Here is a 23,416-nt window from a genome sequence, read left to right as displayed (position 1 = left end):
ACGCCCTCCTTGTTGTACTATCATTCTGGCCCAAGCCTTTTTTTTTGTTTTGTCCTTTTTCATTTTATCCCCCTCCTGTTCTTTTCCTATTCCCGCTGCTGGAGGTCAGGGAGCCCCGCTGAGGCATGCCCAGCTCCTGGGGCCCCACGCCTGTTTGGGGAAGAAAGGCAGCACCAAGCCCGCCCTGAACCCCAACAGTGCCAGGGCCCCCAAGATGGGCTCTGAGTGGCCCAGTCGAGTGACCGGGGCTGGCGGCCTCAGCATGCAGTGGACACAGCCCCCAGAGTCTCAGCCGGCTCTCATGAGAGCAGAGGAATGTCCTGACGAGGCAGTACACCCACAGACTGCCTCCTCCGGCGTCCCGGGGCTGCGAGCACGGCAGGGAAGGCGGCGCCCAAGGACACCAACGGGCCCGGCACGGGTGGGGCTGTGCATGTGGCAGCCAAGGGGAAGGAATTGGCTGCTGGTGTGTGCAGCGACTACACATGTCTCATTTCTAAACTGTCTGTGTGATGGGAGGTGTGTATGTATGCATGTGTGTGCATGTACGTGCATGCATGTGCGTGCATGCGTGTGCGTGCATGTTGTACATGTGTGAGTGCATGTTGTGTGTGTGAGTGCATGTATGTGCAAGCATGTGTGTGTGTGTTGAGCGTGTGTGTAGAATATATAAATCTTGATGGGGGGGAAATTCCATGGGGAAACCACAGAGCCATTTTAAGACAAGTTTACATTTTCAAAAAAAGTTTGTAAGTTCTCCTCTAGGGAAATAAGAGTGATTTTGAAAAAGTGACTGTTGAAACGTGTGGGACGGCTCCGGGGCCTTCGAGGGGAGCAGAAGGGAGTGGGCCAAGCTCTGCCGCTTTTCTTCCAAATAGTACAAACACCACGCGGCTCTGAGCACGGAGACTTGAAGCGCTGCCCTCGTGGAAACAAACTGCTCGGGCATCTGAGTCACCGGAGACTCCGGCCCAGCTGGCACGGGCTTGATGCGGCCGAGGAGACACGTGTTCCTGTCTCGGCGCTCACACATGGAAAAGGTGCCTGTGAGCCTGAGCCACGTGCACACGGACCGCAGGGCTGTGCAGGGGGACAGGGCACGGGAAAGCAGGGCGCAGGCCTGGGCAACAGCACGGGGGAGGGCGCTGGCCTTGCTTGTGGCTGACCCTTATCAGTTCCCCGTGTCCCGTACGGTCCCCGAGTCTGCCGGGAGTGATCCCTGAGCACCCCGGGGTGCCCCTCCCCCCAAGTGGAAGCAGGCGTATGGGGTGTCTGAGGGATAGCAGAGTGGACAGGGTGCGTGCTTTGCCTGTGGCTGACCCATTCCATCCCCAGGACCACGTAAGCTCCCCCAAGCCCATCAGGAGTGACCCCTGAATGCAGAGCCAGGAGTAAGCCTAGAGCACCGGCCAGGTGGGGCCCCAAAATAAACACAAAGACTCAAAAACAAAATATATAGATGAGTTTGTAACTAGAGTGATAGTTACAGTGAGGAAGGCATCTGTCTTCAACGCAGCTGACCCTGGGTTTAATTCCTGGCATCGTATACGGTCCCCTAAGCCCCGCCATGAATTATTCCTGAGAGCAGAGCCCTGAGCACTGCCAGGTGTGGCCCAAAAACCAAAAAATAGAAAGCAGGGAAGGAGGGAGAGAGGAGGAGGGAAGAGAAGGAGGGAGAGAGGAAGGAAGGTTGGGGGAAGGGAGAGAGGGAGGAATGGGTGGGAGGGAGGGAGGAAGGAAGGAAAAGGAAGGAAGGGAGGAAGGGAGGGAGGAAGGAAGAAAGGAAGGAAGGAAGGAAGGAAGGAAGGAAGGAAGGAAGGAAGGAAGGAAGGAAGGAAGGACGGAGGGAGGGAGGGAGGAAGGGAGGAAGGAGGAAGGAAGGAAGGGTGAAGGTACCACGTGCCCCAGGAGCACATACAGGAAAACGCCTGCAAAGGGTTCTGGGCCTCCAAGCACTGGCCCGGAGGCTCTGGGCGGGAGTGCGAACCCTGACTGAAGGCCCGGCCTGTTCTCAGAGGCTCGGGCAGGGCCTAGGACAAGCATGAGGCTCTGAGTTTGATCCCTCAAGCTGCAGCCATGCATACTCCAAGGGGGTCTTGACTTCGACCCTCCAGCCTGAAGGTCTCCAGAGAGAGAGACAAAGAGAGAGAGACAGAGAGAGAGAGAGAGAGAGAGAGAGAGAGAGAGAGAGAGAGAGAGAGAGAGAGAGAGAGAGAGAGAGACAGAGAGAGAGAGACAGAGAGACAGAGAGAGACAGAGACAGAGACAGAGAGAGACAGAGAGAAGGAGAAAGAGAGTATGAGCCGTGCCATCCTCCCCCCACTTTATAATGATCAGGGTTTTCTGGAAGAAGAAAACTCAAAAGAAAGGGTAGCATATAGATTCTGGGGTCCAGGAAAATTGCCCAGTGGTTAGAGACAAACAAGCCACGTGCCTGGCTGAGTTCAAACTTGTCACCACACGAGCGCACCACTCCCGGCGCCCCCTGATGGCCAAGCACGGGGGTTTGAGCAGTACTATGTCACCATCTGGCACCAATGGTCCCAATCCTTGGGAGTGGCCCCTGGACCCCTGAGGAGTGCTTGGGTGGCCAACCTATATGTATAGTTGCTTGGGCCCATATTTATTTCAGCGACATTGTCCAGAGGAGCCAGTCCTCCTGTAATACAGTTCGATTCTCACTGCTGATGGAACGGAAACACCGCAACTGTCCTGGAATCACGGCCACTTGAAAACGGAGCGAGCCCGGGGGCTGGAGCGATAGCACAGTGGGTAGGGCGTTTGCCTTGCATGCAGCCAACCCGGGTTCGATTCCCAGCATCCCATATGGTCCCCTGAGCACCGCCAGGAGTAATTCCTGAGTGCATGAGCCAGGAGTAGCCCCTGTGCATCGCCGGGTGTGACCCAAAAAAAAAAAAGGAAGCGAGCCCAGAATCCCAGGGTCCTTATTCTCACCTCCAATGCAGACGTCAAAATCAGGGATGTTTTGTTATTTTGTGGGGGAGCGGGGGAGCAGCATACCCACTGGTGCCGGGGATCAGACCCAGGGCTCCTAGCTACAGAGCAACCTTTGAACTCTCTCCCCAGGTCGCCGTGCAAGTCAGGGTTAGCTACCTAACCTGGAGCTTGGGAACCGCCCCCGCCGTGCTCGGGGCCACTCCTGGCATGCCAGGTCCACGTATGGAGTTGGGGGTCTAACCAGCTGGCTGCATGTGAGGCGAGAGCCTTACTTCTGTGCTCTCTCAGTCCCCTCGTTTGCTTTTGGCTTTGGGTTCCCACCCGGTGCTGCTTACGGGGCATTCCTGACTCTGTGCTCAGGAGTGGACCTGGCAGTGCTCGGGGAGTTGTCTGTGGCACCGAGGATTCGATCCACAGTTACAGGCGCCATGGCCACATGCAAGACCAGTACCTGGCATGTCTGTCTCCCGGACCTGCCATTATTATTATTTTGGTTTTTGAGCCACACTCGGCGGTGCTCAGGGCTTATCCCTGGCTCTGCACTTGGGGATCTCTCCTGGTGAAACTTGAGAGACCATATGGGGTCAAATCTGGGTTAACTGTGTTCAAGGCAAGCACCCTAAATGATGTGCTGTCTCTCTGCCCCCCCCCCCGAGAAAATGCCATATTATTATGGGGATAGGATATTTACATGGGCTTGGCCCATGCTGGGTAAGAGCCGTCTCTTGTGCTAGCTCTCTGAGACCCAAAGTCAGTCCATTTTTATTCCAAATTTACGATGCAACGTGGTTAGGTGTAGTAAGAGACCTTTAGCACGGGGTGGGGGGGGTTCAGGGCTCAGGGCTCAGGGGCACCCCCTGCAATACAGATGATTGGTCCCGAGGGTCACTGCTAGGACGGGAAAGAAGTGCTGATGGGGAAACCAGTGGGGCTTGGGGGGAGAGATGTTATACAGGTTGCTCTGACACCACGGTGCCAGGGAAGCCTGGCCCACCACTGGGCCCTACATGGTAACGGACACATTATAAAATCATTCTAAAGCTGCTGCTTTTGTCTGTGAGACGAGTAATGAGCCTCCACCTCAGGTCTGGCGCACGGTCAGGGCAGAGCAAGTGACGGTCGTTCCTCCGGCTTGTCATTATGATCAATAATTCATTTCCAAGGACCTGAGGGCCCCGGGGGGGTGGGGAGGCTTAGTTCCACGACGGTAAATCCATCTCGGGAGAACGTCCCAAACCACTGGGGAACCCGGTCCCCGCGTGTGCTCGACCGAGCCACCGCGGACCGGGAGGGGCCCCGGCTCCACCTCTGCAAAACGGGCGCGACCCCCAGCGCAGCGCCGGGGGCATTCGGGGTCACTGACCGTCGTCCGGCCACCGGGGCCGGGCGGGGCCGGGCGGGGCCGAGGCCGAGCGCGGGGGCGATGCACCCCAGGGCCCCAGCTCCCGCCGCGCCGGGGCGAAACCGGGGAGAGGAAAGCTCCCCGCCCAGTGCCCCAGCGCCCCAGCTAAGGACTCGAGCGCTCGGGTCCGCTCCCTCCCCGCCCCCGCCCCCAGCCCGGACGCCCGGTCGCCCCTAGCAACCGCTGCCCCTAGCAACCAGCGCGCCTCGCGGCCAGGCCCCGCGCGCAGGCGCAGAAGGGGCGGGCCCCCGGGGCTTCGGCCCGCTCCCGGCGTCCCTCGCGGCGGGGGCGGGGCCCGCGCGGCTGCGTCGCGGGGCGGGGCCTGCGCGATTGCGTCACGGGGCGGGGCCTCGCGCGGCGGGAAGCGGCGGCGGAGGATGGAGGCGTCCGAGGGGGTTGGTGGCGCGCCCGCGCGCGGGTCCCCGGACCCCGGACCTGCCCCCAGCAACACCTCCGGCGGCGCCGGCCACTACGAGCTGCCGTGGTGAGGGCCCGAGCTGGACCCGGGGGGGCGGCCCGGGCCGCGTGCTGGGAGAGCGCGGGTGCGGGAGCTCGTTCCCGGGGCTGCGCGGAGCCCCCCGGGCCGGACCCTGGTGGCGGGGGGCGTCCGAGCGGGACCGAGCGCGGCGCTTGCCCCTCCCGGACCGCCGGGCCCCTGCTGGGTTGCGGCGCTCGGGGGTCACCCCTGCGGGGCGCTGGTCCTGGCGGGTGGGCCGCAGGCATGCTGGGCACCCCGTGCGCCCCCTGCGCCTCTCCCCGCCCCTCCTGGTGGGTTGTTTTTGTTTCTTTGTTTCGTTTGCGGGCCACACCCGGCAGTGCCCGGGCTTACTCCTGGCCCCGTGCTCAGACATCCCGGCAGTGCTCGTGGAGTGCTGCGGGTCGAGCCCGGTCGGCCAGTAGGAGACACGCGCCCGCCCCTGGCCCGCACCCCCCCCCCCCCCCCGCAACTCCGCACCCCTTAGACCTTTTTTAAGTGCGGCTGCTGGAAAGTTGACGTTGACACGTTCACAGGGCCTGGCAGCAGCTCAGAGGACCGAAGCACGGGCATTGCGTGCAGCCACCGTCAGTCCCAGCACCAGGAGCCCCCGAGTAGCACTGGGCGTGACCCCTAAAGCAAGCCCGACCAGGGTTACGTTGGCGACTTGCCATCTATGTTCCCCGCGCAACACTGGATGCGTGGGAAATAAGCAAGTGCAATGACAGTGTAGTGGCGGTGCCCTCCCTGGTGAGCTGATTAGGGCCCTGCGCCCACCCCCACCCCACCCCATGGTTGCTTGATGGGGTGTGGGGGAGCTGTGCCAGGCTCCAGACTGGAGCCGGGAGGAGGAGAGCACTTTCTCCAGAGTCCAGCTCCAGCTTCTGCCCCTGACACTCCCTGGTGCTCTCCAGGCAGATTCTCGCCCTGCCCTAGCTGCCCAGCCCAGGTCTCATTCTGTTCAAGCCCGAGACCCTTCGGAGCGAGGACCTGCCGTCCCCGTTCCTCAAGCAGGAGCAAGCAGCCCCTCGCCCTAGAACGTGCGCCTTGTCCCTGTCCTCCCGTCTCTGCTTCCGGCAGAGATCCACTGGCATCTAGGGGTGCAGGGGAGCCCAGGTGGCCGGTGGCCGCTGGCTCCCCATCTTGGTCACCCACCCCCCTCTAGGTTGCTGTTGCTCAGGACTACAGCCTTGTGTGGGATCCGGGAGAGTCCTGCCCTTTGTAGATCCCTTTCGAGATTTGCTTCTCAGTCTCTGGATCAAGGCCGGCAAAAGAGCTTACAAGGCACCAAAGATGCCCATTCATTCTTTTTTTTTTTTTTTTTTTTTTTGCTTTTTGGGTTGCACCTGGTGATGCTCAGGGCTTACTCCCGGCTCTGCACTCAGGAATTACTCCTTTACTCCTGGCAGTGCTCGGGGATGCTGGGAATCGAACCCGGGTCGGCCGCGTGCAGGGCAAACGCCCTACCCCTCTGTGCTATCGCTCCAGCCCCCCATTCATTCTTACACTGAATCCTGTGTCCATCTTCAAATAGAAGACTCTCCAGAATCTTGTATTTATTTTCACATTTTGAAAGAAAATTCGAATCAGTAACTCCTGACAATTCCCCAAGAACCAGCTGCTCCCCTCCTCTTCCTCATCCCCCTCGTCCTCAGCCTTCCGGTCCAGCTCTGCCGCCCCCGTGACCTCACATGCCCGTCACTCTCCAAATGGCACTCGGGCGCCTCCTTGAACTCCACACCCGGAATTGTTGCTGAATTTTTCTTGAACGGAACATCAGCTTCTGACAGCCCGGTCAGGGTGGCCCGTCGGGCACCGTGAGATTAGCCACAGTTGGTGCTGCAGTGATGGCATGGTGGGGAGGGCGTTTACCTGGAGCGCAGCCCGCCTGGGCGCAGTTTCTGGCGTCCACTAGGGTCCCGAGTACCACCAGGAGTGATCCCTGAGCACAGAGCATCACTGGGTAAGCTTAGCATTGCTGGGCCCGAAAAACAACAGAAAGGCTTTGTGTTAACACAGGACTCTGCGTTTCCTTACCATAGGGTTGAAAAGTACAGGCCCGTGCAGCTGAACGAGGTGGTTGGGAACGAAGACACTGTCAGCAGGCTGGAGGTGAGTGATTTTATTTGCTTTGGTTTGGGGGCCGCACCCGCTCATGCTCAGGGCCTTACTCCTGGACTCAGGGCACCCTCTAGGGTACTGGGAATCGAACTCAGGTCAGCCACGTGCAAGCCAAACTCCGCCCTGTTGTACTGTCGCTCTGGCCCTCAAGAGATGATCTTCTGTGAGGTCCCCGGTGGCTTTGGAGGAAGCCCAGCCGTGAATCTGGAGGGCGTGAGGGACCACTGACACCCTCTGTGCTCTTCGGAGCGTACGACACTGCTGTCTGCCCACCGTTGTCCTTTACACAGCTCTCTGAAAGGTCAAAGCTGTTTACAGCTGGTGGCCTGGTGGTCCGGGCCCCAGCCGTGAGGTCGACAGGAAGCACAGCCGCTGTGGGCTGTCGGCCTTTCCACTGGTGGCCCCAGGGCGGAGCAGGTGGGGTCAGCTGGGCCGGGGGCCCTGGGAGAGGGGAGTCAGCTGGACCCAGGGCCAGGGAGAGGGGAGTCAGCTGGACTGAGGGCCAGGGAGAGGGGAGTCAGCTGGACCCAGGGCTAGGGAGAGGGGAGTCAGCTGGACTGAGGGCCAGGGAGAGGGGAGTCAGCTGGACCCAGGGCCAGGGAGAGGGGAGTCAGCTGGACCCAGGGCCAGGGAGAGGGGAGTCAGCTGGACAGCTGGACTCGGGGGAAGTGCAGATGGGACAGGGCGTTTGCCTTGCACCCGACTGACCCAGGTCCCACCCCTGGCACCCCGTTTGGTCCCCCAAGCACTCCAGGAGTCGTTCCTGAGCCAGGGCCAGCAGTAACCTCCGAGCACTGCCAGGTGTGGCCCCAAAGCAAAAGAGAGAGCTGGGACCCGCTGAAGACACTTGCTTTGCGTCTTGCTGTCGCACATGTAGTCCCTGGGCTCTGCTGGGGGTCTCTGCTGAGCACAGAGCTGAGGAGGAGCCCCCAGCACACCAGGTGTGGCCCAGGCCCCACCCCGCCCGGGGAGGCCAGAGGAACCAGTTGGTCCGTTTGTTCCTCCCCAGGTCTTCGCGCGGGAAGGGAACGTGCCCAACATCATCATCGCGGTATGTGCTGGGCCGTGGCCTGGGTTCGGGCTGGCGGGGAGGTGGTGGACGGGGGACGGACTCGGGAGCACTTGCCGCGCTCTCTTCCAGGGCCCCCCAGGCACCGGCAAGACCACCAGCATCCTGTGCCTGGCGCGCGCCCTGCTGGGCCCTGCGCTGAAGGACGCGGTCCTGGAGCTCAACGCGTCCAACGACAGGTGGGGCTTGGGCCAGGCCCCCCGAACCCGACAGCGCCCCCCGTCCCGCCGGGAGTGACCCCTGCGTGCAGAGCCAGGAAGCCCCGAGCACCGCCGGGCCTGGGAGCCGGGGACGGTGACGGGGACTCACTGTTTCAGGGGCATCGACGTGGTGAGGAATAAAATCAAGATGTTCGCTCAGCAGAAGGTCACTCTCCCCAAAGGGCGGCACAAGATCATCATCCTGGACGAGGCCGACAGGTGAGGCCGCGCCCCGCACACACGTGCACACGCACACGCATGCACGGGCTGACACATGTGCTCTCTCGCTCTCACACACCGCTGTGGCGCCACGTGGCGGCAGTCCTGGTCTCTCCCGACCACACGTGGCCACTCAGCGGCCAGGCGTCCCCCTCCTTGGGGATCCGTGTGCTGGGCGTGGGAAATGCTGTGGGATTCTGGGCCCGGCAGTGCTGGGGGGCGAGTGAGGCCGACGTCAGCCCAAGCCCCAGCCCCTGCCCACCCCTGTGTGCCCAGCATGACGGACGGCGCCCAGCAGGCCCTGAGGAGGACCATGGAGATCTACTCCAAGACCACACGCTTCGCACTCGCCTGCAACGCCTCAGACAAGATCATAGGTGAGGCTCGGCGCCCCGGAGCCCATCCGTGTCCAGGCGGGGCCTTCCCACCGACGCCCGTAGGCCAGGAGCGTGTGTGATCGGCATTTTTGTTTATTTTTCTGGAATTCTCTGTGGAAGTCGGGTCAGCTCTGCCTCAGATGGAAAATGGGAGCTCAGAGAGGTCGTGTGGGTGGGCCAGGGTCACACAGCAAATGGAAGAACTGGGCTGGAGGGCCAGGTCTGTCTGGAGCCTGCCCTGTCGCAGCCCCGTGCGCCCATGAGACCCCGTGGCAGTGCTGGGGACCGCGAGGCCCTGGCCGTGGCCGCCTGCATGTGGCTGTGCCCAGCGTCCAGAGCTGTTTCCCTGGCCCAGCACCAGCTGGTCTTTCTTCCCCTTCCTGTCTGGGCCCCCTGGGCCGGGAGCGGGCACTGCCCCTGGGGTGCTCTGGACGGGGCCCGAGGCCCACCCGGCTCCGGGCCTCCCCACGCGCCCTCGCCTCTCCCCAGCAGTGCTCGGGGCTTGCTCCTGGCTGGACGCTCAGGAGTCACTCCTGGGGCGTGTGGGTCCCCGTGGGGTGCCAGGCTGGCGCCCTCCCAGGGCCTGGCTGCCCCCGGAATCAGTGCTTGCGGGGCCAGAGGGGGGTCCCCAGCCCGCAGGCCTCACCCCTGCCCCGCCCGCCCCGCAGAGCCCATCCAGTCGCGCTGCGCCGTGCTGCGCTACTCCAAGCTGACGGACGCGCAGGTCCTGGCCCGGCTGCTGCGGGTCATCGAGCTGGAGCGGGTGCCGCACACGGATGACGGCCTGGAGGCCATCGTCTTCACAGCGCAGGGGGACATGCGGCAGGTGCGCCCGGCCGGCCCCGGGCGGTGGGGGGGGTGGGCGCGGGGCAGGGGGGCTCAGCCCGCGCCCGCCTCCCCCACAGGCCCTGAACAACCTGCAGTCGACCTTCTCGGGCTTCGGCTACATCAACAGTGAGAACGTGTTCAAGGTCCGGGGGTGGGGGGTTGGGGGGGGCTGGCCCCATGCCCCTCTGCTGTGGTGGGGTGGGGGGGCTCCAGGGTCCGCCTGCTCTGGCCCCTCACGGTCTTCCCCGTCTGGGCGCAGGTCTGCGACGAGCCCCACCCGCTGCTGGTGAAGGAGATGCTGCAGCACTGCGTGAACGCCGACATCGACGAGGCCTACAAGGTGGGCGCCCCCGCCAGCCCTCGCGGGGAGCCCCGGGGCCGGGCCAGCCCCCAGCAGCCGCGTGGGCTGAGAGTGGGCAGCTGGCAGGGAGCAGCGCCTACAGTCGCCACAGCAAGTGATGATGGTGACATCAGGGGCGCTTGCCTGGCGTGTGGCCGACCCTGGTTGGATCCCCGGCGCCCCATGTGGCCCCTGAGCACTGTTGGGGGTATCTCAGAACCCAGTAATACGTGAATAGCGGATCCTGACGCGCTCGGGCCAGGCCTCTGCTCCCTCCCTCCGGCAGACGCCCCTCCGCCGAGTGTCTGGTGCCGGGTGTCCCGGGGCCAGCAGGTTTCAGCCTGACCCCGACCCAGAGTAGATTCGGAGATGGCGGGGAGGGGCGGGGGGAGAATCTCACAAGTGTCACCTGGGTGGTGGTGGCATGAGTGCCCCTCGGGTGGGCGCAGCTGTCCCTGCCGGCATGGTTACATGCAGTGGGGAGACTGAGGCAGAGCCCCAGATGCACGGCCCAGAGAAGCCTCAGGGATACAGGCGCAGCTGCTCCTTGTCAGGAGGCTGCCAGGGGCAGAGATACCCTTGGTCCCAGCACTGCGCGTGCCCGTGGGTCCCCTCAGATCCTGGCACACCTGTGGCACCTGGGCTACTCCCCGGAGGACGTCATCGGCAACATCTTCCGCGTGTGCAAGACCTTCCAGATGGCCGAGTACCTGAAACTGGAGTTCATCAAGGTGGGCCTGACCCCCAGACGTTACAGACCAAAACCCCCTAGGGGGGAGACCTCAGCAGGGCGGAATGGCTCTGCCTGGGGGGGCTGGGCCTTGGCGTGGCTGTGGCCAGGGTCACATCCCCGGAACTGCCCCGACGCGGAAAGACGCCCAAGACAAGCACTTCACCCACAGATCCCTCTGGGCCCCCGAAATGACGTACTTTAAAGAGAAATTGAACTAGTTAAAATAGCTTTTTGACAAGAGTCAGGAAACAGCACATTATGGACCAAAGAGTAATATAGCCTGTAGAATGTTTGCTTGCGCATGGCAGACTTGGGTTCGATCCCCGGCATCCCATATGGTCCCCTGAGAAGTTACCGCTGCCAGGGGTAATTTCTGAGCATCCCAAACCAAACCAGCCCATCACTCGTTACATTCTGTTGTTTTGGGGCCACACTGCAGCGCTCAGGGCTGGCTCCTGGCTGCGCTCAAGGGTCAAGCCCCGGCCGACCTCTCTGTGCTGTCCCATTGCGTGGAGTCCATTCTCCAGCATCGTTAATTCACATAAAAATATAATTCCCGGGCAGGAGAGTACAGCATATAGGGCGCAGTGCTGGTATACAGCTGACCCAGGGCTCGAGCCCACCAAGGGTGATCCTGAGCACTGAGCTTAGGGAGTCAGCTCTCACTGCAACGAGCTCATCGGACCCCTGGCTTGTTTCCTAGGAAATCGGGTACACGCACATGAAGATCACAGAAGGCGTGAACTCGCTGCTGCAGATGGTGGGGCTGCTGGCCCGGCTGTGCCAGAGGACCATGGCCCCCGTGGCCAGCTAGCGTGGGCTCCCGAGGCGGCCTGGCTGGAGGCCGTGGCACGTGAGCCAATAAACCTGTGTTCACTCGGCGTGTTGGCAGCACTGCACTTCCTTGCGCCCTGCCCAGGGCCCGGGGCTGCAGTCCACGGGGAGGGTGCTTTCCCCGCACGCGGCTGACCTGGACCCCATGTTGCCCCCTGAGCATCCTGTGGGCGGGGCCAGCGCCGGGGTGGGGGTGCCCATGCAGGGCAGTGCCCGCCTGCAGCTCGCGCGAAAATTCCCCGGTGAATTCTAGATTCCTCTGTAAGCCGTCTCTCTGCACACGGTACTTCTTCATTTTCTTAAATCAGGAAACGGCACTGTGCATAAAAATAGAACCGTGGGGGGACAGCAGGGAGGGCACTCGCCTTGCACGCGGCCGAACGGGTTCCGTCCCCACCCACCCACGCACTCATGGTCCCCTGAGGTCCGAAGGAGTGATCCCTGGGTGCAGAGCCAGGAGCACCGCCAGTTAAATCAAAACCAAAAAACACCAGAAACCGGGGCTGGAGAGATAGCACAGCGGGTAGGGCGTTTGCCTTGCATGCGGTCAACCCGGGTTCAATTCCCAGCATCCCATATGGTCTCCTGAGCACCGCCAGGAGTAATTCCTGAGTGCAGAGCCAGGAGTAACCCCTGTACATCGCCGGGTGTGACCCAAAAAGCAAAAAAAAAAAACCCAAAACACCAAAACTAGAATGTTGCAGAAAATGCATGCCTCATCTTTTTTGTTTGTTTTTGGGGCCACCCCAACTGGTGCTCGGGGCTTACTCCTGGCTGCTTGAGGGCCTCCATGGGATGCCAGGGGTCAAGCCCAGATTGGCTAGTGCTTCACCGCCGAGCAGCCCCCCGGCCCTGAGCTGTCCTTCCCGAAGTCGTCCCACCGCTCGCTCCTAAAACTGCCTTCCGGAGAGGAAGGGGGGGGGGTGGAGCCGGCTTGAGGTCGCACACAGGAGCCCCAGCCCTGCCGAGCACTGACCCCGGGCCTGGAGGCGTCCAGGGGCCTCACCCGGCATGACCCAGGAGCCAGAGCTCTAAGGGGCCAGAGCCATGGCACGGCGGGAGGGATCTGCCCGGCACACACCAGTGCAGGCTCCATCCTCGGCTTCCCCCAGGGTCCCCCGAGCAGTGCCAGGAGTGGGCCCTGAGCACCAGCAGCTGAGGGCCCGGAAACGGCCCTTTAGGGGAAGGGAAGGAGACGCCAGCGTGATAGTCTCGGGTGGGTAAGGCGCGTGTCTCGCCCATGGCTCAGCCGGGTTCGGTCCCCAGCACCGCCCGGCGTGATTCCTGAGCACAGAGCCCGGAGTAACCCCTGAGCATCGCCAGGTGTGGCCCAGAGACAACAAAATGAAAGGGCGGGGACCTGGGCCAGGGTGTGGCTCAGCGGGCAGTGTGGCCTTCTGTGCGAGGGGCCCACTTCCTCCCCCCAGCTCGGTGACGCCTGGGCTTGGGGGTGGGGGGTCTCCTGCCTGCTGCCTAGGGTGGGTTGCTCAGGTTTCCTGTGGTGAGGATCTGGGGCGAGGCCTGCATCCCCCGCTGAGCCGCCCAGCCCTCCCCCTGCCTGCACCTCTCCCCGGTTCCTGTCACCCCTTTTTCCGGAGCACTGGCAGCAGACACGGGGGCTTCTCTGAGACCACGGGGTTTTATTGACAAGTTCAGCTAAAAGGCTTTCCTTGGTGGGGAGGGGCGGGCTGGACGCCGTGCCTGGTCCTGGCCCTGCGCGGGGCGCCCTGCGAGGGGCCAGCCAGGGTCGCGGGCACCACTGCACGGCCGCTGCCTGCCGGGCTGCGTCTCGGGCCCCTGGAGGCCGCACTGCCGTCCCTGGCTGTGACCGACTCAGGAGGCCCCTTCGCACTCCCCCTGGCCCTGCTCAGGGCGGGCGGGCCCCCGTGTGGCCCCGGCACCCTCGGGGGAGGGCCGACCGGGGATGGAGTGCTGGCGGGAAAGCAGCCCTGTGTGGCCCGCGAGAAGGATGCACTCCCTGTGAGCCACGTGACCAGCACGCGTGACCGGAGCCAGGTCCAAAGCCAGAGAGCCCGACGCCCACGATGTTCCCGCGGGGGCTGGGGGCCGTCACAGGAGCCTGGTCGGAGGGCGTGGTTGTCACATGTCCCTGGTCGGAGGGCGTGGTCGTCACATGTCCCTGCGCAGAGTCAGGCTGTCACGGGGGCAAGGCTGGGCTCCGCACCAGGGACCCTCCTCCCCACACGCCCTGGTGTCCCGCACTGGCCGGGCCCTGGGTGCCCACAGCCCCCCTCTGTCCCCTCCTGGGGAGCCCCTGTGCCTCCCGGTGCCCCCAGCAGCTGCCCCCTGGGGGCCTGGAACTGTCCCTTGCTGTGACCCCGGGGCCCCTGCTGGACGTGCCCCCTTCCCCCCCCCCGTCACCTCCTGAGGCCATCGGGGAGGGGCCGAGCCCACGCCCACGGGCTGCCCATCCAGGCCTGGTGGCGTTAGGGGGTCCTGGGCCAGCCCGTACCTGCTCACGGCCCCCTCAGGCCTCCTCTGTGGACACCGCGTCCCTGTTCACGTAATCGGGCTCCTCGTCCTCGTCCTCGTCCTCCCTCGGGGCCGGCTCTGCGGGCAGGGGTGCCGGGAGGTGGGGGGGGCGAACCCCCGGCCCCGGCCCTGACTCTGCCCCGGCGCTCCGGGGTCACTCGGGGGTCACCCTTGGTGAGACCCAGCGCCCCCCCGCCCCCCGGACTCTGCGGGTCCGGGACAGACACCCCCCACCCGAGGCCCTGCCCGGGCTGCTCCCGCCACCTACCCACGCGCCCCCTGGACCGGCGCCAGCGCTGGATGGACTCTGAGTTCTGGTAATCCTCGGAGCCCTCGTCACCCGCACACACGGCCGCGCTGGGAGGGGCCGGCAGCCCCCACGGGGAGGGGGGGGAGGAGGGCCCCCCCGGACAAGGCGCAGTAGGTGGGCCTGCAGCGGCCTCACCGGAGTCGGGGTCCTGCCTGCAGATGAGCACGTTCTCGTAGGAGGCGGCATCGTCATCCCCTGCGGGGTACAGAGTCCTGGGCACGGCCCCCCAGACCCCCGGATACCCCAGGGCCCGCGGGGGAGGGGCAGGGGGCCCCCCTGACCAGGGGAGGCGCCGGGACCAGGCCGGGGTGCGAGGAACACGCCTGCCCACCTTCCACAGGGGCCTCCGGCTCGCGCTGCCCCCAACCCTGCAGCCTCGGTGCTCGGGGTCCCGCTGTCAGTCCCGAGGGCGCCCACCCGCCCCCGCCGCCTCACCTCTGGGGGACTCCGGGAAGCGTCCCCAGCTGTAGCAGTGCGCGGGGATGGGGTCTCTGCAGAGAAGGGGCACGTGGGGGCGGGCAGTGAGGCGGGCTGCTCCCGGGGCCCCTCCCCACCCTGGAGCCCCGGGAAAGCGGGGTGGCAGCCTGGCCCCTGACGGGACTCAAGCCCTCGCCCCTCTGAAGCAGAAGAGGGCCATGGAGCGTGTCTTTGGGGGGGTGCAAAGACTCCCCTTTAAGGGCCCCACCCCCCCAGAGGGCCCCCAAGGTCACGGCCTGTGTCTGAGGGAGGGGACCAGGGCCATGCTGGGACGCCGGGGGGTGACTCACATGTAGGTGGTGTCTGAACCCAGGCGGCTTCCTGTAGGAGGCGGCACTTGTGAGGCTGGGGGCAGCCCCCTCCACGCTACACCCCTGCCCCTGGGCCCACCTACCTTTGCTGAAGTTCTGGTACCGGGCGCACGCGGGCTCTGCAAGAGGGAGGCCAGGCCCATGGCTCCCATGGCAGGGCGTGGCCACACCCAGGGCCCCCCACGCCGCACCCCCCACTCACCCTCCGCGGCTGGGGAGAAGAGCAGCAGCTTGTCCTTCCTGCAGGGCAGGCGAGGAGGGGGGTTCGGGCAGGGTCCAAGGCAGGGGGGCCCGGGAGGGGGGCAACCCCACAGCTCCTCAGAGCTCTGGGGGGTGTGGGGAGAAGGACCCCAGGGGCCGCCGCCTACCTGGCTGACTTCGCCTCAGGGTTCGAGTCCATCAAGGGCCCTGGGCAGGCCTGCGTGATCACTGCAGAGGAGGCGGGGCTGTTCCTGGCTGGCTGCACACGCCCCCACCCCTCACCCCAGGGTCCACCTCTGGCCCGCCTCGCCTCGGGCTGAGTCAGGGGTCTCAGCCTCGGGGTCTCAGCCTCGGGGTCTCAGTCTTGGGGGCTGAGTCAGGGGTCTCAGTCCTGGGGTCTCAGTCTCGGGGTCTCAGTCTCGGGGTCTCAGTCCCGGGGTCTCAGTCTCGGGGGCTGAGTCTCAGGGGCTGAGTCTCAGGGTCTGTCTCAGGGGCTGAGTCAGGGGTCTCAGTCCCGGGGTCTCAGTCTCGGGGTCTCAGTCTCGGGGTCTCAGTCTCGGGGTCTCAGTCTTGGGGGCTGAGTCAGGGGTCTCAGTCTCGGGGTCTCAGTCTCGGGGGCTGAGTCTCGGGGTCTCCGTCTTTCTCTGGGCTTCCCAGGCTCCCCTGGCAGTGCTCAGGGGTGACTCAGCAGGGCCGGGGGCTCGCGTGACGCCTGGGTCCCGCCGTGGCCCGTGAGCGTCTGCGCCCGCCCAGCACCTCCCGCCGGGCTTGTGCTTTATCTCGGCATTAACCTCGCAGGACCCAGGGCTCACCCCTGCACTCGGGGATCCTGGCGGGTTCGGGGGCCCTGTGGGGTGCTGGGGACTGAGTGCCCTTGGCAGACGCCCTCCCACTGTCCTGCTGCTCCCGCACCAGAGTTTTTATTTGTTTCCTTGCCCTCCTCCATGCTATTAATATTTGCGTGCGGGGGTGTGTGTTCACACCCGCCGAGGAAGGGGCTCTCCCGGCTCTGCTCAGGGGTGGCTCTGGGGGCTCAGGGACCCACGGGCAGAGCTGGGGTCCCACGGGCGAGAGTCTCACTCGCTGGGCATCGCTCGGGCCTGGCCCTCTTTGTGGCATTGTAAACCAAAGGGGTGCGGTGCCCCCGGGGGGGTGGAGGTTGGCGGGGTCCCCTGTCCACTCAGGACTCACCGGAGTAGGTGCGAGACACCATAAAGCTCTGCTGGTCCTCGGGGCTGCAAGGGAGCAGAGGGGCACTGGGGGCAGGGCGGGGGCACGGAGGGATGGGGGCGAGGGGAGAGCCCCATACACACCCTCTGCTGACAGCCGCCCAGGGTTTAGGCAGGAGAGAGGGTGGGGGAGAGAGAGAAAGAGAGAGACAGAGAGAGACAGAGAGAGAGAGAAAGAGAGAGACACAGAGAGAGAGAGAGAGAGAGAGACACCGTGAGAGAGACAGAGAGAGAGAGACACAGAGAGAGAGAGAAAGAGACAGAGAGAGAAAGAGAGAGAGACACTATGAGAGAGACACAGAGAGAGAAAGAGAGAGAGACAGAGAGAGAGACACAGAGAAACAGAGAGAGAGGGGCAGGGGAGAGGGGGAGGGAGAGGGGGAGGGAGAGAGGGAGGGAGAGGGGGAGGGAGAGAGGGAGGGAGAGAGAGGGGGAGGGAGAGAGGGAGGGAGAGAGAGGGGGGGAGGGAGAGAGGGAGGGAGAGGGAGGGAGAGGGAGGGAGAGGGGGAGGGAGAGAGGGAGAGAGAGCACGAGCGAGCATGCACCTCCCATGGGGCGCTTGAACACACCAGTCACGCCCCTTCCCTGCTGAGACCGGGACCCCTGGGCTGTCTCTGGGGTCAGGACCCCACCTCCCAGGCTCCCTGGTGCCTCGGTGCCTAAGACACACTGGCCCGTGACACACTAGGGCTGCACCCTGTCTTTCCATCTCCCTCCGCTCTTCTCTGCCTGGGATGCAGAGGCGAGGGCTGGTGCTGTGCTAGGGCTGGGAGCCCCCGCCACGGGGAGAGGAGGTGAGCCCATCCCGACACTCTCAGGCCCGCCCGCAGCCCGAGTGGGTGCCCGGCCAGGCCGGTCAGCACCCCTGGGGCCCGGGAATCAAGGTGACCTGCTGCAGGAAGTGGGTCCTGAAGGCAGGGCTGCCAGAGGCGGTGCACAGGGCCCCACCCTGCAGGCCGGCGAGGGGGGAGAACCCAGCCCCCCACACCCCTGCCTCACCGACCCCCCCTCGAGCTGCCCCCCCCCCAGCAGCGGGGCCCCTGGCAGAGCCTGATCCTCAGCCCGGGCAGGTGTGGCAGGGGCGGGCGGGCGGGTGGGATTCCCGAGGCCTGGACAGGGTGCGGGCGGGCGGCCCCTCACCCCGGGAAAGTTCTGCTGGCTGCCCCCTCACCCCCACCCTGGGCATCCTGTCCGCATCTCAGGGCGGGCTCAGCTGTGGAGGGAACCGGGCCGGTGGGCGTGTGCACTGCCCAGTCTCCCTCCTGCCCCTGCGGGGGCTGGGGAACTTGTCCCGGGGCCGTGGGGTATTTATAGCATCACTCGAGGGCCCTATGGCCGCCGGGAGGTAGCGGGCACGACCAGCCCCGTCACGCTCCACGGCCCGACCACGACTTCCCGGGCCAGCCGCTCTGGACGCCGCCTCGGCCAGCCCCCACAGCCCCCGGCCCCCGGCCCCCTCTGCCCGAGCTGCCCCCTCTGCCCGCGCTGCCCCCTCTGCCCGCGCCAAAAGCCTCCCGCCACAGCCCTGCTCTCGAGTGCCCCTCCCTGGACTTCCCCAAACCCCACCATTGCCTCTGTCAAGCCCCCCCGGCCCCCGGGGACCCCAGAGCCCTGCCAGCACTGTCGGGACGCTGCGTGCCCTCATAGCAAGCCCCCCCACCCGGCCCGGGGCCCCTGGGGGCAGTGCAAGCCCCTGCTGGTGCTCCCAGGAGCCCCCCCACCCCTCCCTCCCTGCCCGCGTGAGCCTGGGAGGGGGGAGCCCCCGGGTCCCGACTCGGACACTCACAGGCTATTCTGCTCCAGGGTTTTCCCCGGCCTCTTCCCCCCTGCGGAACAGGCTGGGTTAGTGGCGTCCCCGAGGGCTGGACTCAGGCCCAGTCGCCTGGCCCGGAAGCCCTAGGGCTTGGCATACAGGAGCCTCGGGAAGCCCCCCGCCCCCCACCCCCGCCCTGAGAGCCGCCCCTCCCCGCTGGTGGCCCCTTACCCCGGCGGGAGCACTGCACGCACAGGCCAGCCGTGGCCCCCAGCACCAGCAACGCCGCTCCCAGGCCCAGCAGCTCGGCCGCCACGTCCATGTTCACGCGGCCCCGGCCCTGCAAGGCCGCGAGGTGGGCGCCCGTCAGCCTCCCCGGCCCAGCCCCCCGCCCCCCATCCCCAGCACCAGCGTCACTTTTTTTTTTTTCTTTTTGGTCACACCCGGCAATGCACAGGGGTTACTCCTGGCTCTGCACTCAGGAATTACTCCTGGCGGTGCTCAGGGGACCACATGGGATGCTGGGATTCGAACCCAAGTTGGCTGTGTGCAAGGCAAATACCCTACCCGCTGTGCTATTGCTCCAGCCCCTAAACCAGTGTCACATTGAGGAGCACTGGAAGGTTCTGGAATCCCGGCCAGGGGCTGCACACTTCCCCACCCCGACCCAGCGGGGGTGACTGAGGCGGGAGACCCCACGGCTGCCCCAGGTCTGCTCCTGGAGCCCCCTGACTCCGCCTGACGCATTGCCCTCCCTTCCTGGGGGGCCAGCTTCTCCCCCTCCCCCAGCTTGGAGGCTCAGGCAGCCCCCCACAGTCTCTGGGGTTCTCTGCTCCATTCTGGGGGTGCTGGGTGGGGTTTCCCTCCTCCAATGCTTGCGTCCCAGATTCCTTCTGACTTGGGTACAGGGGTGAGGGGGGAGGACGGTCAGGGAAGGCTCCCTGGAGGCGGTGTGCCTGAGGGAGCGGGGTGTCCTGTGCAGAGGTGGGGGGTGGCGCCGGGAGAGGAGTCCAGGCCACTGGACGGGACCACCCGCCCGGGACAGTGCCGCCTGGGGACGCTCGAGACTGTGGCCGTCATGGAGGGCGAGGGAACGAGGGTCTCTGAGGGGCTGCTGGGCGCCCTGGGGGCTCCTCCTGTCCACACTGGGGAAGGTGAGGGGGTGGGGGATGGGCTTGGGGCCAGAGCCCCCCACCCTGCTCAGACTGAGACCCCCCAAGTCTCCACGGCCCCGTGGCAAAGACGACGAGGAAGGGACGACAAGGCCACGACGGCCCTGCGAGTCCCCAAGCCTCCGGGGCCCCAGGCCGTGACGTGGCCCCTCTCCCGAGGGGAGGGAACAAAGGGTGTCCCGGGAGGGGCCCAGGTGGCATGGTCAGGCCTGGTGCCCCTTGCCGCGCTCCTGCCCGTTCCCCAAAGATGCTTCTAGAACCCGGAGAAACTTCGTCCCCGTGGGGCTGGGCCTGTGCTCCCCCGCTCGGCCCCACCAGCAGCGCCTCTGCCCCGCCGCCCGGCAGGGCCCCTTCCTGTCCAGGCCACCCGCCCCGCCTCACCCCTTCTGTCCGGGCCCCCCGGCTGCAGCCTGACCGTGGAGGGGAAGCATCAGTCTCCGCGGCCGTTCTGGGTTTGTGCGAGCCGTGAGCTGCACCCGGCAGGGCCCGGGGGCCACTCGGTCCCCTCTCTGCAGCCCCTCCTGCTTCCCAAGCACAGGGGCTCCCGCAGAGGCAGGTGGGGGGCTGCAGGGGTGCAGAGGGGCAACACCCTCCCGTGTCTGGTCAGGACGGGGCCCCTGGAGGCTTCACAGAAATGGGGGCCACAGGCTGGGGTGGGGCCCCCTCGCGGGCCAGGCTCGGGGCCTGGGAGAGCTTACCTGAGAGCCGGGGTCCCTCACTGCGGCCCCATCCTGACCCTCGCACCTGCGGGGCTGCTCGGCACGGACTCCCACAGCCACTTCCTGCCTCGGGCGCCCTGAGCACCCCACATCCGGCAGGGCCAGATGGTCAGAGTGACAGGGACAGGGGGAACAGAAACAGAGACTGAGAGAGAAACTGAGAGGTACAGAGAGAGACGGAGACAGTGAGAGACAGAGACACAGAGAGACAGACAGAAAGACAGACGGAGACGCAGAGACAGATACAGAGAGTCAGAGAGAGACACCAGAGACACAGAGACAGACAGAGACAGAGACAGACAAAAAGTCAGAGAAAGAGACAGTGTCAGACAGACACAGAGAGAGACAGAGAGACAGAGACAGACAGAAAGACAGAGACGGAGACACAGAGACAGATACAGAGAGTCAGAGAGAGACACCAGAGACACAGAGACAGAGAGACAGAGACAGACACAGAGTCAGAGAAAGAGTGTCAGACACAGAGAGACAGAGACAGAGAGACAGAGACAGAGAGACACAGATACAGAGACAGGCGAGCAGAGGCGGAGGGAGGCTGGGCCCGAAAGGAGAGGGGCACGGAGAGACTGGCAGGCACGGGCGCGGACAGAGAGAGGTGCGGAGACGGGACTGAGGGACCGAGCCATGGGGCGGGTCTCACTGTTGGCACAGACCCAGGGAAGACACAGGACAGGGTCATGGGGACAGGGACCCGAGGGCAGAAACAGGGACCCAGGGGACCTGGGGGGTCAGGGACCCAGATATGGGGGTCAGAACCAGGGCGGATGGGGACCCGGGGACAGGGACACGGAGAACAGGGGCCCAGGGGGCCGGGACACACAGTGTGTGACAGATGCGGGGAGACGCCCGTGTCCGGAGTAACGCCCAGGTCGGCCTGCAGGTGGCGCCATTGGGCCCCAGTTGGCGGGAAGGCGGCGGTCTGTTCAAACATGGATGGTTTGTGTTTGTTACGGGGCCACCCTGCAGTGCTCAGGGGTCACTCCTGGCTCTGCACTCAGGGATTCCTCCTGCAGGCCCGATGGGCTGCCCGCGATCATCGGCCGCGTGCAAGGCAAGTGCTCCGGCTCTCAAGGGTGAATTCTGGGTCCCAGAGGGGGTGCGTGGGGACCCCGGGGTGAGGGGCCCGGGGGCAGGCGGTGCCGGGCTGTGACTCCGAGCCGTGAGCCCGCAGGACACGAGCCCTGGACCTGTCTGGGAGCAGGACGGCTGGACACCCCCACTGGCTCGGAAGACGGGCGAGGGAGTGGCCGAGAGCAGACTGCAGGCTCACCCCTCCTGCCACCGCGCCAGCTCACCACAGGGCCCTTGCACACCCCCTGGCCCCCACGAGACACAATTCCGGGGCCACACGTGTCCCTCAGCTGGGCTTCCCTGCCTGCCCTGGCCCCTGAGGGCCCTCCCAGGCCGGCCCTGGTGGGAAGGCAGAGTGACCACCCAGCCCTCGGCTTGCTTGGGGAGGCTCAGGAGGGAGCCCCTCACCCGCCCACCCGGCGCCGGGGTCCACGCCCCGCCCCTCACATGGGCCTGCCGTGATCCTGCCGAGGCCCAGCGCGGTTCGATCCTGCCCAGAGACCAGAGCCAGGACCTGCTTGAACCCGAGTTTCGGCTGCAGACGCTGAAGCTCCCCTGGGAGCTCAGATGCCTCCAGGTTGAGTTACCAACTGTTCAGTTGTGACGGAAAACCAGCCATGAGGCGAGGCTGTCCCGTCCAGGTGAACACGCTCTGGTGCACTGGGTGTTTCCCCGCCGCCAAGCACGCGAGGGGCCGGGGTCCCCACCGCGCCCTCCGGGACCCAGAACTCACCCTTGGGAACCAGAGTACTTGTCTTGCACGTGGCCGATGATCGCGGGCATCCCGTCGGGTCCCCCGGGACTGCCAGGAGAGTGCACTCTGCTCCTGAGTGCAGAGCCAGGAGTGACCCCTGAGCACTGCCGGGTGGCCCCGTAACAGACGCACAAACCACAAATTCACGTTTGAACAAACCGCCGCCTTCCCGGGAGCCAACCTGGGACCTACCTGCAGGCGCCACCTGCAGGCCGACCTGGGCGTTACTCCGGACAAAGGCATCTGTCACACACTGCGTGTCCCTGTCCCCGGGTCCCCATCTGTCCTGGTTCTGACCCCCGTGTCTGAATCCCTGTCTTCTTGGGCCCGCCTGCTTTTCCTTCGGCCACAGCTGGCGGTGCTGGGGGACCACTCCTGGTGGGACTCGGGACCGGGTGGGCCACCGGGGATGGAGCCCCAGCAAACCCCTCCCTGCTGAGCTATCGGGCGTGGGGACACCTGGCTAACCAGCTCGCTGGTGACTGATGGCCAGGCAGGGCACACGCGGGCCGTACCTGCTGTAGTCGCTCCGTCCTCCTAGGTGGTAAAAGACCCAATGCTGTATTATGCTTTTAACCCATTTACTGGGGTTGGGCGCCCTCGGCAAACTCCTGGTGAGACGTGGCCTGGAGATGCTTGCGGCCCCCAGGACACCCTATGTACTAGGGTCCCTGTACATGCAGCCTGTGGGACACTGCTCTGACCTGCCTGCCTGACCCCGAGCCTTAGTTCTGAAGTCACCGTGTGTGACTGACGCAGACCACTGCCTTAGACTTGGCGGGCAGTATCGATCGACGCTGTATCAGGAGGCGACGGCTGGGGGGCCACACTGGCAGTGCTCAGGGCTGACTCAAGGCTCCGCACTCAGGGGTCACTCCTGAGGGAGACTGCGGGACCACGTAGGGTGCCGGGGGTCAAACCTGGGTGAGGCACATGCAAGGGAAGGACCCTCCCTGCTCCAGCCCCTAAAATAGTGTATTTTGGGGGAGGGGTGTCAGACTGGGCATTGCTCAGACCACTCCTGGCTCTGCACTCAGGAATTACTCCTGGCGGTGCTCAGGGGACCAGACAGGATGCCAGAGCTCAAACCCCGGTTGGCCATGTGGAAGGCAAACGTCATACCCACTGCATTACTGCTCTGGCCCTAAAATAGCCTTGTTCCTCTAACATCAACTCAGCTAAGGAGGCTGGCCCCAGCCCTGAGGACCCCCTTCCGGCAGTATTCTCCTGCTGACAGGCAGGGATTCTTTTAGTTCTAACTCCTTTACATGGAGTCTTCTCCTTTACATGGAGATTCAAATTCTGGTGAGTGGGCTGGAGAGAGAGCAGCAGGGAGGGGGTCTGCCTTGCAT

The 23,416-nt window shown here is 64.9% G+C and overlaps 2 protein-coding genes across 4 annotated transcripts; one reads left to right on the top strand and one right to left on the bottom strand.

The window, feature by feature from the left end:
• The first annotated feature begins 4,680 nt into the window (after positions 1–4,680).
• Positions 4,681–11,603, top strand: RFC2 (replication factor C subunit 2). The gene is made up of 11 exons (XM_055137152.1): positions 4,681–4,844; positions 6,878–6,947; positions 7,966–8,007; positions 8,098–8,204; positions 8,343–8,444; positions 8,721–8,821; positions 9,490–9,647; positions 9,727–9,792; positions 9,909–9,989; positions 10,607–10,720; positions 11,426–11,603. Exons 1-11 carry the CDS (start codon positions 4,738–4,740, stop codon positions 11,534–11,536), a joined length of 1,059 nt encoding a protein of 352 aa, XP_054993127.1. The 5' UTR covers positions 4,681–4,737; the 3' UTR covers positions 11,537–11,603.
• Positions 11,604–13,197: 1,594 nt separating this feature from the next.
• On the bottom strand, positions 13,198–20,267 carry LAT2 (linker for activation of T cells family member 2). Of its 3 annotated transcripts, none has more exons than XM_012935773.2 (12): positions 20,201–20,267; positions 18,562–18,670; positions 18,364–18,403; positions 16,540–16,583; positions 15,516–15,576; positions 15,350–15,387; positions 15,231–15,266; positions 15,127–15,157; positions 14,795–14,850; positions 14,318–14,554; positions 14,030–14,127; positions 13,198–13,696 (listed from the first exon to the last, which is right to left on the bottom strand). In XM_012935773.2, exons 2-11 carry the CDS (start codon positions 18,650–18,652, stop codon positions 14,045–14,047), a joined length of 717 nt encoding a protein of 238 aa, XP_012791227.1. In that variant the 5' UTR covers positions 18,653–18,670; positions 20,201–20,267; the 3' UTR covers positions 13,198–13,696; positions 14,030–14,044. The 3 variants fall into 3 exon arrangements, with proteins under 3 accessions (XP_012791227.1, XP_054993128.1, XP_054993129.1); XM_055137153.1 differs by having other exon boundaries at positions 13,198–13,666; XM_055137154.1 differs by lacking the exon at positions 15,231–15,266.
• Positions 20,268–23,416: the final 3,149 nt, after the last annotated feature.

The sequence above is a fragment of the Sorex araneus genome, chromosome 4, assembly GCF_027595985.1.
Source record: "Sorex araneus isolate mSorAra2 chromosome 4, mSorAra2.pri, whole genome shotgun sequence".
Lineage (NCBI taxonomy): Eukaryota > Metazoa > Chordata > Mammalia > Eulipotyphla > Soricidae > Sorex > Sorex araneus.
Note: the sequence above shows the minus strand (reverse complement) of the source record. Positions and strands in the feature narration are given on the sequence as shown.

Excerpts from the sequence above, each read along its gene's own strand:
- RFC2 (XM_055137152.1), top strand. The coding sequence starts at position 4,738 with ATGGAGGCGTCCGAGGGGGTTGGTGGCGCGCCCGCGCGCGGGTCCCCG. Across the intron at positions 8,205-8,342 it reads CTCAACGCGTCCAACGACAG|GGGCATCGACGTGGTGAGGA; the intron begins GTGGGGCTTGGG and ends TCACTGTTTCAG. Across the intron at positions 8,445-8,720 it reads ATCCTGGACGAGGCCGACAG|CATGACGGACGGCGCCCAGC; the intron begins GTGAGGCCGCGC and ends CTGTGTGCCCAG.
- LAT2 (XM_012935773.2), bottom strand. The coding sequence starts at position 18,652 with ATGGACGTGGCGGCCGAGCTGCTGGGCCTGGGAGCGGCGTTGCTGGTG. Across the intron at positions 15,577-16,539 it reads GGTGTCTCGCACCTACTCCG|TGATCACGCAGGCCTGCCCA; the intron begins GTGAGTCCTGAG and ends CCTCCTCTGCAG. Across the intron at positions 15,267-15,349 it reads CTTCTCCCCAGCCGCGGAGG|AGCCCGCGTGCGCCCGGTAC; the intron begins GTGAGTGGGGGG and ends TCCCTCTTGCAG.